The 12,183-nt window shown below is 43.3% G+C and overlaps 1 protein-coding gene and 1 long non-coding RNA gene across 11 annotated transcripts in view; one reads left to right on the forward strand and one right to left on the reverse strand.

The window, feature by feature from the left end:
* The first annotated feature begins 993 nt into the window (after positions 1–993).
* Positions 994–4,424, forward strand: LOC141277517 (uncharacterized). The gene is made up of 2 exons (XR_012329027.1): positions 994–1,128; positions 3,833–4,424. It is a non-coding gene; the product is annotated as an uncharacterized lncRNA (long non-coding RNA).
* Positions 4,246–12,183, reverse strand: part of SLC20A2 (solute carrier family 20 member 2) — a 104,999-nt gene continuing 97,061 nt past the window's right edge. For all 10 annotated transcript variants that reach the window (XM_073798733.1, XM_019921358.3, XM_019921363.3 and 7 more), the window contains one exon: positions 4,246–5,796. In XM_073798733.1, the coding sequence (XP_073654834.1) occupies positions 5,632–5,796 (165 nt within the window). In that variant the 3' untranslated portion in view covers positions 4,246–5,631. The remainder of the gene's footprint in view (positions 5,797–12,183) is intronic.

Raw genomic sequence — 12,183 nt, forward strand, 5'->3', positions numbered from 1 at the left:
GCAAGCTCCCGGCTGGCGGAGAGTGGGGCGTGTGCCCTTTCCACGGCCTCGAGCTGCTTCTCATCCCTCACCGCCCACCGCGCCCATCTTCCTGCCTGGACTGCTGAGCCTCTCCCGACCTTTCCTGCAAGCGGCCTGTCAGACGCCTCTTCTCCGCTATTCTGCCGGCATCTAAAAGGTGCCATTTCCCAATAGAACCAGTGCTCTCGCTGCCACTCTGCGCTGGGAGTCTTCGCCAAATTTCTGCCTCTTCCGTGAAAGCTTCCCTTCCCCAGCCTCTAGAAACAGCCCCCACTCCCCACCTCCGGCGGCTGCAGTCACACCCTACGGCAGATTTCCTTTCCCAACTGCCCCTGAAGATGATCTCCCAGAGACCGATCCTTCTGTCCTCTTAGCCTTCTGTCCTCTTACCCTCTGTCCTCTTACCCTCTGTCTTCTTATCCTTCTGTCCCCTTACCCTCTGTCCTCTTATCCTCTGTCCTCTTACCCTCTATCCTCTTACCCTCTGTCCTCTTCGCCTTCTGTCCTCTTACCCTCTGTCCTCTTACCCTTCTGTCCTCTTACCCTCTGTCCTCTTACCCTCTGTCCTCTTATCCTTATGTCCCCTTACCCTCTGTTCTCTTATCCTCTGTCCTGTTTGCCTTCTGTCCTTACCCTCTGTCCCCTTACCCTCTGTCCTCTTACCCTCTGTTCTCTTATCCTCTGTCCTGTTTGCCTTCTGTCCTCTTACCCTCTGTCCTCTTACCCCGTCGCCTAGCCTCTTGTGGCCAGGTCAGCACATGGCACATGATGGGCATACAGTGGTCGTTTACTGAGTGAAGAAAGTGAGCCGTCAGGCGGGTGGGCCTGGTTTGGAGTTTCTGCATCCGGATTGAGGTCCTCCTTTGGCAGGTACTCATAGTTACCTTTTGCCATCAAAGCAGCACAGGTAATTCCTGACATTTCTAGGAACTCTTTGAATTATGACCTAATGAACATTCCATGAGGTGACTTCATTGCTGCAATTTAAAAAGTTCTGGAAAGAGGGCCATGACCGCAATTACATCTGACCCCACTAGGTGCCGCTGCTGTCGCTGCTCATGGAAGATGTTTGGCCCGGAGGTGGGGTCCCTGCCTTCTGTCCTGGAGGTCAGTCTGTCTCCTTTCTTTTGACCTCCTCCCTCCCTTCCCCAACACGTCCCAACTCATAGTTTGGAATCTACATTTCGGGTTTGGTTTAACCTCTGAATTTCAGGCCTTGGGGAGCAGGCAGCAAATCCATCCTGCTCTGGCTCTGTTGATGGTCTCATTTTGTTCCAGGCAGTGGAGATAGAGAGCAGTTGCTCACCCTTACTGAGTCTGAAATTCCCTACTTAAAATCAGATTTGATTCCTCGTGTTTCTCTATAAAAACAGAATAACCCTCTCACCCTTTTTCCTGGGCTTCCTTTCCAAGGTCTTAATCGTGTTCCTTCTCTGACCCTTCCTCTCTTGGCCATGGCACCGTCCTTTATCTAGAGACCACATTTGTGGACATGGTCTGACAGCCGCTGAACCGGAGGAGACGATCCAGTCAGGCCTGGGGCCGCTCTGTCCTGTTACCATTGGGCTGCCTGAACTTTTTCTCATCCCGTGCCTCAGTTTCCCCAGTGGCTGGCCAGCTCCAGGTTTCAAAGGCCAATGTTTCAAAAGGAATGGTGGTGGGATGACGGAGTGTAGGTGATTTTTTTCTTAACACGTTTCGGGGGCGTTTCATTGTCTTTTCAGTAATAAAGGATGATGCGCTGTAAAGGTATTTAGGAAGGTGACAGTCCGAGAACAGAGTTACATCCCCTCGTGAGAGTTTAACCACATTCCACCGGTGTCCCCAAGCCTGCAGAGAAGCCATTCTCCACGTTCTTTAGCCTCTAGTTTTGCCTCGCTCAGCTAACCGCGATTAATCTACTCCTTTTCTCTTCTTTCTTTTTTTTTTTTGCGGTACGCGGGCCTCTCACTGTCGTGGCCTCTCCCGTTGCGGAGCACAGGCTCCGGACGCGCAGGCTCAGTGGCCATGGCTCACGGGCCCAGCCGCTCTGCGGCATGTGGGATCTTCCCGGACCGGGGCATGAACCCGTGTCCCCTGCATTGGCAGGTGGACTCTCAACCACTGCGCCACCAGGGAAGCCCAATCTACTCCTTTTCTTCATCACCTAATTCAGTGCTGCCCTTTGAGCACTCCTGTGGGAAATCATCCTTGAAAAGTGGAAGAACAGGCCCCTGTTTACAGAGCCCTACTGTGGGCCAGGCCCGGAGCGGCCCCTCTCCTGCCACTGTCCCAGGGACCCTCACGGCCCGTGTGGTCCCATTGCCCCGTGAGGAACGTGCGCCCCGGTGCCCCCCGAAGAACCTGGAGGCAGTGGGCGGGGCGGCCTGCACACAGCCTCCTGTGAGGCCCCGCAGAGCCTGTGTAATCTCCCTCAGGCGCCCTTCTCCTGCCTCCCTCTGTACTTGAATAAGCTCGCTGATGCCACAGATCTTTACGCTCTCCCATTTTCTGAGGGATGAGATGGTTTTAAATCTCTACTGTGCAGCTTATTCTGAGGAGACAGGGAGATTGATTCTTTAAATTATCTTCTAGAAAATGAACAAATGTGTTTACATATTTGCTCAGGAGTTTAGTTCATTTGGAAAAGCAGAGAATGAAGTACAAGAACCTTGTCCCGGAGCTCGAGCTCCTTCTGCAGCCTGTGCTGCATGCAGGCTCTGCCCCAAGGGGAGGCCGTGTCCCCAGGCGCTCCTGAGCTGCACACCGCTGTCTCTGCACAGTGCAGTATCTGGTGACAGAGTCACAGTAAGGTGCCACGGATGCGGGAGGGTCCCTTGTCCGAGGAGTGTTTGTTTGCATTTTTAGAGGAAGAGGCTGATTAACTCAATGGAAAGACTATCAGGCGTCCCCTCCCCTCGGGGGGAATCCCTCCTCTGCCCTCATCCCAGTCACGTAACAGGCAGGGAGGGGCAGCGGGGAAGGCTTGTCTCTGCACACAGCTTAGTCATTGCCTAGTCTCAGTGTTGTGTTCTGAAAAGATGCTTGATATGATTTCAATTTTCTTAAATTTACTGTGAATTGATCTGTGGCCTAGCATGTGATCTATCCTGGAGACTGTTACATGTGCACTTGAAAATGGTGTGTATTCTGCTGCTTTGGGATAGAATGTTTTATAAAGAGCAATGGACTGGCCAGTGTTTCTGGACTGATTTTCCGTCTGGCTGATCTCTCCATTGACGTCAGTTAGGTGTTCGAGTCCCCTGCAAATATTGTGTTACTGTCGGTTCCTCCCTTTCTGTTTGTTAATATTTGCACTATGGATTTAGGTGCGCCTATGTTGGGTGCATATATACTTACAATGGTTATATCTTCTTGGATTGACCTTGCATTAATCCCTTGATCATTATGTAATGTCCTTGTCTTCTGTTACAGTCTTTGTTTCCATTTGTATGGAATATCTTTCTCCATCCTTTCACTTTAAGTCTGTGTCTCTAGATCTTAAATGATTCTCTTGTAGGCAGTCACTGAGGGCCCAGTGTGGGTGTGACCTTTGTCCCACTTCACCTCCAGGGCCTCTGCCACCCTGGCTGCGGGGCTGAGACAGCAGCCTTTCTCCCAGGACACAGCTTGCAGACTGCCACTGTGTCGTGCTGTTATTTTTCTTACAAAGTTTAGGAGGAAAGAGAACTTCTTGAATGCATGGTTTTAACAAAAGCAGGGACATGAAAGGCTTAAAATGCCATTTAAAAATCAGGGTGGGCAGGTTTCTTTGTTGGATAACTGTTTACACCTGGCCAGCTCTCCTCACCTCTTACCTTTCCGGCTCCAGAAGGAGATGGACTCCTGCTGCAGAGACTGGACGAGTTTCCTTCTGAAGCTCCTGATGCTTCACGGAGCTGGGTTTTTGAGCTGCTTGAGCAAGAAGGGAGATAGGACGTGCATTCCTGCTGGGTCCTCAGCTCTGGACGTGTGAGCTGTGGCCCCAACTCCCCTGAGTCTGACTGACTTAAGAGCGAAGCGGGAAGACCAAGCAGAGTGTGACAGTCCCTTTAACAAAGGTCCCATGGGGGACCAGCTCTCCTGGCAGACGGCTCATCACCAAAGGCTCAGTGTGTGTGAACGCACGGCAGTTTCGGGATGCCGGGCTGTGCGGGCCATTCTTTCCTTTTCTCCCTCATGTGTATTTTCTGCACAGACATGTACTCGTAGTAAAATAAGAGAAAAAAAGGTATTTGAAAAATAGAAGTAAACAAATTATAGCTTTTATTTTTGTGGAAACTCAATAAGAAACATTATATAGGCATTTAGAAAAAGACTTCAGAGGCAAAACTTTTGAGGGGCATGTTTTTATTATAAATGTAATATGTTTGATTAATGAAAAATCACAATGAAGTACCGAGAAAATGTTTGTCAATATAAAAGTTTTAGCAGCATTTCCATAGTTTCAGGCTCTAGCATTAGTCACACTTCCTCCCGCTATCGAAAAAGAAGACGCCAGTGGAGCTCCAGCAGAACATCGTGCTGCTCCACTTAGTGAAGGCCTCAAGGAAGTCAAGTCCAGTGTATTGTCTAACAGCTCAGCCCTCCCCACTCCTGAGCTTCCAGAATGTCAGAGCACTTGCCTCCGAGTCTGAGGTTAGAGGTCCATCCTTCAGGCTGCAGGGGAGGAGGGGGCGGAAATTCAAACTGGACTTGATATGTAGTGCTCGGTCACACGTCCTCGCCGCTGTACCTTCTCTACACTGACAACAACGAAGGGCCAAGATCTGGCACGGGGCAGCAGTGGCAGCGTGGTGGCGGGGAGGGGGACCGGAAGTGGGATGTGCACACACGCGGGGGGCTGGTGCCTCACCATACACCCTGCTCCAGGGCAGCTCAGAGCATGGTGGTCCTGCCGCATCCCAGGCTAATGGTAGGATTAGTGAGAAGGGGAGACAAACAGTATGAAAATATAATACTGGCAAACTATTCCCCTGCTTCTTTGGTACTTTCCAAACTTCTCTGATCAAAAAAGGATAAGGGAAGCACACCATTAAAAAATTACAGTTTTAAGTATTTACAGAAGCAATTATGATATATTACATAATCAATACACAGTATATGAACAAATTCTTCAGTGAAAGCACTTGTGAACTCCTGTTCCAGTATTCAGTAGCACACTGACACACATACACCTTCCCAAATGGGTATCATCCATCCTGTATCTCACTTACGTTACAGTATATTACATGGGAAAAAAATACCATTTTCCAATCTACACTTTCCTTTTCAAAGGTTCTTAAAATTTGCCACTGAAATCAGTATGTACAAAGATTTGCTGAATATCGACTTCTAGGCAAGTGTCTCCACTCCCATTTCGAGTACGTCTGAAATAGCACTACCTATTATTCTATGTATACCATATATATTTAATATATAAGTAACCGCACCATGTTATGTCACCACGATACCAGTTTAGTGCACATGATTATGTACAGTAGTCAAGTTAGCTCTGGAGGACGACTACACCTAGGTGGACGGTGTGGTTTGGAACATCACAGAGGGTCGTGGAGGCGCTGGCGGGAGACAGCACGCAGCGCCCACACGCAGCCCGGCCCATCCCTTGTTTACCGGCTGGAAGAGGACCGGTCACACGAACGGAAGGATCCCGTACACGAGCACAGCCATGACAGCAGCACTGAAGAGCCCTGCTACAGGCACGGTCACGAACCAGGCCACAAAGATGTTCCGGAAGAGGCGCCAGTCCACGGCCTTCCGCGAGCGAATCCAGCCCACGGCCACCACCGAACCGACCTGGAGGGGCACAGGCGTTTCAGAGTCAAACCAGAGGCGAGACACAGTCTACACACTCGACCGATGTTAACTGGCTAATCTCAGAAATAAACCACATCACAGGATTCCCAATTCTTTCCCCTAAATTGGGTAAAAGCTTTTAAAAATACTTTTTAGATTTTAGGTACAATTATTTTAGGATTATTCCATTCAGAATTCAGGTTCTGATGCACTTTTCCACCTGTATTCTGCTCTATTTGAGCGGAAGCTTAGCCAACCAAATGTTTTCTATTCCCCCTGCACCTTATCAACTAGCGATGACCGCCCTCGTTTTAAAGATTCCCCAGGCATGATACTGCTTATTACAGTATGTGAACCTGCTATAAGTACACAAGGAAATGGCGATAAAGTATCCTTCTCCTGGAATAACAGCATCATAAAATGTTGGAGCTGGAGACCTCTGCAAATATCTAATCCATCTAATCCCCGTGGCTCAGTCTGCAGAGAATAAAACATTTCCAGAGGGTTTGGGGCATGAGGAGATTTGTAAATCACGGCAGGTTGAGAACTAGAGCTGAGGCCTCGTGATCTTAAACTGGTTTTCTCCACTATCTCCAACTGCCTTGCCGTCCTTGTACTTCAGCTGATTAAAAAATTAACTAAATGGGCTTCCCTGGTGGCGCAGTGGTTGAGAGTCCACCTGCCGATGCAGGGGACACGGGTTCATGCCCCAGTCCGGGAAGATCCCACATGCCGTGGAGCGGCTGGGCCACTGAGCCTGCGCATCCGGAGCCTGTGCTCCGCAACGGGAGAGGCCACAACAGTGAGAGGCCCACGTACCACACACACACACACACACAAAATTTAATTAATTAACTAAATGGAGCATAAATATAATTGGATCTGTCAATCATGCCTCACAAAATGATAGAGATACTTGAAAATCAGAATGTTAACCTGGATTAAGATATTCTTCTGTACACTCGCAGTTCGTTTTGTGATTTGTTGAAAATGTACAAGGGAAAACCCCACAATTTTAAGTATCTAAAAATGGAAATCATAAGAAAGTACAAATCCTGTAGCATCTCACGCCTCACTCAGGCTCTGGTGAAGCTCAGAGACATGCCCTTGACGGTGCCCTTGGCCACTGGGAGGTGGCCCCTGAAGATGTCCAGGAAACAGGCTTCGTCTCTACTGACCCACAAATACTTCAGTCAGAAGGGGCCAATGAGGTTCAAAGAGCAACTGGGGTCTCTTCTGGGGTCAACAGAAAAAATAAAATCCAACACTTGTTTATGGAAGCAAACTGGAACACCAAAACCAGCAGCATATTTAAAGGCAGTTAATCTGACATTTTGACAACCCAAGCCGTGATTAACCAGCGATTCCATACATCTCCAGGTAGCAATGAACAACCCATCGAAGGGGCATCAAAATGATCATTCTACGTAAACCCTTTGTCTATAACCAGTGTACTGCACGCACCTGATTATCCTGCTTAGCAGTTCCTAGCACACGCCAGCCAACTGAGACGTTTCTACTGCAAAAGGACTAGCTAGGTTCTTCTGGTCCTCGAATACGGTCAAATCCACTAACACTAGTTTCCGAGATTAGACTCTCCTTGTTACCATCCTTCCAGGACCTGTCCCTTTTCAGCGCACTTCAGCTCGGCTCACACACAGAGAACGTGCTCAAGTTTCAAGGTTATCTCCGCCCTCTTCCTTTGTTAAAACACTTTTCTTAAAAAAGCATAAAAGTAATATAATCGTATTATAGCAAGTTTAGGTAAGAGGAGTGGACAATTACCCACTACTAGTGGGTTGCCCCAAAACACCACTATTGTCATGTTTATATATTCCTTTCTACTATTTTTTATAAATATACCTTTATTTGTAAACAATAGGGTACATTACTATTTCCTTTCTTTAAGAAAATAAGCATCTTCCCATAGTGCTCACAGACTTCCTGAGTATCATGTAAAATGGTACACCCTATAGGTGGATGTACCTTTATTTAAACATTTCCAATTTGCCTCTAATTTTTCCCTATTAGAAATAATTTCATGATTAATATACTCATTCATATAGCTTATATTTAGGCTTTAAAAAATAATATTCCCTGAAATGGATTATTAGTTACAGGGGGCATCTTAAAAATATCTTGAAATAATGTGGAAACTTAGAGAAAATCTGCAAGAACTCTCATACACCTCTTATGCAAATTCACCAATTTTTAATATTTTGCCACAATCATGAAGAAACATTTTAATACCACTGAAATATCCTGTTCCTCACCAACTGCCCACGGCCACCCCCCCAACTTCTGCTAAAGATTCAGCAATCCAAGCTTTATTACAGGGGTTGCAAAGTGGTGATTTACCAACTCCCTTCCCATGTTATCAGATGGAATGTTACTTTGAGAAAGAACTCTTTCCTCTCCTAATGCATTTTAGGATCTTGATACCTACTGCCAAATCAGTTGTAAATGTACAAGGGCATCCCTAATCTGTGAATTTCAGCACACTATAACAATCCTGTGAATTGTTCTCTTTTTGCTAATCAATCAACAAAACATGTGTTATTGTTGCTTTTATTTGCATATCTTTAATTACTACTAAGGCTGAACTTTAGTTATATATCCAATTTTACTCCCTCTAGTCTTTAGATATAAAAATTGTCCTTTCCATAAAGATGCAAAACATGACACCAAAATATAAAACATGGGAGGTGGGGGAGGAGTAAAAAACCGTAGAGCTCTTAGAATGTGTTGGAACTTCAATGACTATCAGTTTAAAACAAGTAGATATAGGTTGATGTATATGAACTACATGACAACCACAAATCAAACTTATAACAGATGCACAAAAAGCAAAGAGAAAGGAACTCAAGCATAACACTAAGGAAAAGCATCAAACTATAAGGGAAGAGACTAAAAGAGGAAGAAAAGAACAAATGAACTACAAAAACAACCAGAAAACAAATAAAGTGGCAATAAGTACATACCTATCAATGATCACTTTAAACATAAATGGACTAAATGCTTCAATCAAAAGACACAGGGCGGCTGAATAGATTAAAAAACAAGACCCATCTATATGCTGCCTACAAGAGACTCACTTCAGAGCTAAAGACACCCATAGACTGAAACTGAAGGGATGAAAAAAGGTATTCCATGCAAATGGAAATGAAAAGAAAGCTGGGGTAGCAATACTCATATCAGACAAAATAGACTTTAAAACACAGTCTATAACAAAAGATAACAAAGGGCATTATATAATGATAAGAGGGTCAATCCAAGAAGAGGATATAACATTTAGAGACATATGCACCTAATGTAGGAACACTTAAATATATAAAGAAAATATTAACAGACATAAAGGGAGAAACTGACAATAATACAATAACAGTGGGGGACTTTAATTCCCCACTTACATCAATGGATAGATTGATCATCCAGACAAAAATTAGAAAGGAAACACTGGTCTTAAATGAACATTAGATCAGATGATCATCTACAGAACATTCCATCCAAAACCTGCAGTATATACATTCTTTTTAAGTGCACGTGGAACTTTCTCCAGGATGGATCACACAAAACTAGTCTCAATAAATTTAAGAAGATTAAAATTATATCAAGCATCTTTTTCAACCACAACAGTATGAAACTAGAAATCAATTACAGGAAAAAAATGGAAAAAAACACAAAACAACAAAAGACTAAACAACCTGCTACTGAAAAACCAATGGGTCAATGAAGAAATCAAAGAGGAAATAAAAAGATACCTTGACAGATAAATGAAAGTGAAAACACAACTGTCCAAAATCTGTGGAATGAAGCAAAAGTAGTTCTAAGAGGGAAGTTTATAGTGATACAGGCTTACCTCAAGAAACAAGAAAAATCTCAAATAAACAACCTAACTTTCCATCTAAAGGAATTAGAAAAGGAAGAACAAAGCCCAAAGTAGCAGAAATAAGGAATAATAAAGATCAGAGAGGGAATAGAGACAAAAAAAAAAAAAAAAAATAGAAAAGATCAGTGAAATCAGAGATGTTTTTCTTCCAAAAAAAAACCTGACAAACCTTTATCCAGACTCATGATAAAAAGAGAGAGGGCAGAAATAAACAAAATTAGAAATGAAAGAGAAGTTGCAACCAATATCAAACAAGCATAAGAGACAACTACAAACAGTTATATGCCAACAAACTGGACAACTTAGAAGAAATGGATAAATTCCCAGGCACATACAATCTTCTAAGACTGAGTCAGGAATAAAAGATCTGAACAGACCAATAACTAGTTTTGAAACTGAATCCGTAATCAAAAGACTCCCAATAAACAGAAGTCCAGGACCAGATGGCTTGACAGAGGAATTCTACCAAACATTTAAATAATTAATACCTGTCCTTCTCAAACTATTCCAAAAAATCGAAGAGGAGAGAACACTTCCAAACCTGTTTTACGAGGCCAGTATTACCCGGATATCAAAACCAGAAAAAGATGCTACAAAAAAGGAAAATTACAGGACAATATCCTTGATAAACACAGATGCAAAACTCAACAAAACATTAGCAAACTGAATTCAACAATACATAAAAAAGATAATACACCATGATCAAGTGGGATTTATTCCTGGGATGCAAGGGTAGTTTAATGTCCACAAATTAATCAACATGATACACCTCATTAACAAAATGAAGGATAAAAATCACATGATCACCTCAATAGATGCAGAAAAAGCATTTAACAAAATTCCACATCCTTCTATGATAAAAAAATCTCAACAAAGTTGGTATGGAGGGAACATATCTCAACATAATAAAGGCATTTATGATAAACCCACAGCTAACATCATACTCAATGGTGAAAAACTGAAAGCTTTTCCTCTAAGATCAGGAACAAGACAAGGATGTTCACTCTCATCACTTCTATTTAACATCGTATTGGAAACCCCAGCCACAGCAATCAAATAAAAAGAGAGAGAGAGAGAAATAAAAGACATCCAATTGGAAAGGAAGAAGTAAAACTGTCACTGTTTGCAGATGACATGATCCTATATTTAGAAAACCCTAAAGACTTCACCAAAAAACTGTTAGAACTAATAAATGAGTTCAGTAAAGTTGCAAGATACAAGAGTAATATAAATAAATCTGTTGGATTTCCATACACTAATAATGAACTATCAGAAAGAGAAACTAAGAAGACAATCCCATTTATAGTCAAACCACAAAGGATAAAATACCTGTGAGTAAATTTAACCAAGCAGGTGAAAGATCTGTACGCTGAACACTAGAAGACACTGATGAAGGAAACTGGAGACAATACAAATAAATGGAAAGATATCTTGTGTTCATGGACTGGAAGAATAATATTGTTAAAATGTCAACACTACCCAAAGCAATCTACAGATTTAATGCAAAGCCTATCAAAATACCCATGACATTTTTCACAGAACTAGAACAAACAGTCCTAAAATTTTTGTGGAACCACAAAAGATCCTGGATAGCCAAAGCCATCTTGAGAAAAGAGAACAAAGCTGGAGGTATCATGCTCCTTGACTTCAGACTACACTATAAAGCTACAGTAATCAAAACAGTATGTTACTGCACAAGAACAGACAAACAGTTCAAGGGAACAGAAAAGAGAGCCCAGAAATAAACTCGCACACTTATGGTCAATTAATCTATGACAAAGGAGGCAAGAATATACAATGGGGAAAAAACAATCTCTTCAATAAGTGGTGCTGGGAAAACTGGACAGCTACATGTAAAATAATGAAATTAGAACATCTTCTCACACCATATACAAAAACTCAAAATGGGTTAAAGACCTAAATGCAAGACATGACGCCATAAAACTCCTAGAAGAAAACAAAGGCAGTATGGTCTTTGACATTGGTCTTAGCAATATTTTTTGGATACGTCTCCTCAGGCAAGGGAAACAAAAGCAAAAATAAACAAACAGGACCTAATCAAACTAAAAAGCTTTTGCACAGTGAATGAAACCATCAACAAAATGAAAAGGCAACCTACTTAATGGGAGAAGATATTTGCAAATGATATGTCCAATAAGGGGGGAATATCCAAATATATAAACAATTCATACAACTCAATATAAAAAAAGAAACAACCCGATTAAAAAATGGGCAGAGGACCTAAATAGGCATTTTTTCAAAAAGATGTATAGATGGCCAGCAGGCACATGAAAAGCTGCTTGACGTCACTCATCATTGGGGAAATGCAAATCAAAACCACAATGAGACATCACCTCACACCTGTCAGAATGGCTATCAACAAAAAGACCACAAATAACAAATGTTGGCAAGGATGTGGAGAAAAGGGAACACTGGTACACTGTTGGTGGAAATGTAAACTGGTGCAGCTACTATGGAAACCAGTATGGCGGTTCCTT

Source organism: Tursiops truncatus, chromosome 21, assembly GCF_011762595.2.
Source record: "Tursiops truncatus isolate mTurTru1 chromosome 21, mTurTru1.mat.Y, whole genome shotgun sequence".
Taxonomy (NCBI): Eukaryota; Metazoa; Chordata; class Mammalia; order Artiodactyla; family Delphinidae; genus Tursiops; species Tursiops truncatus.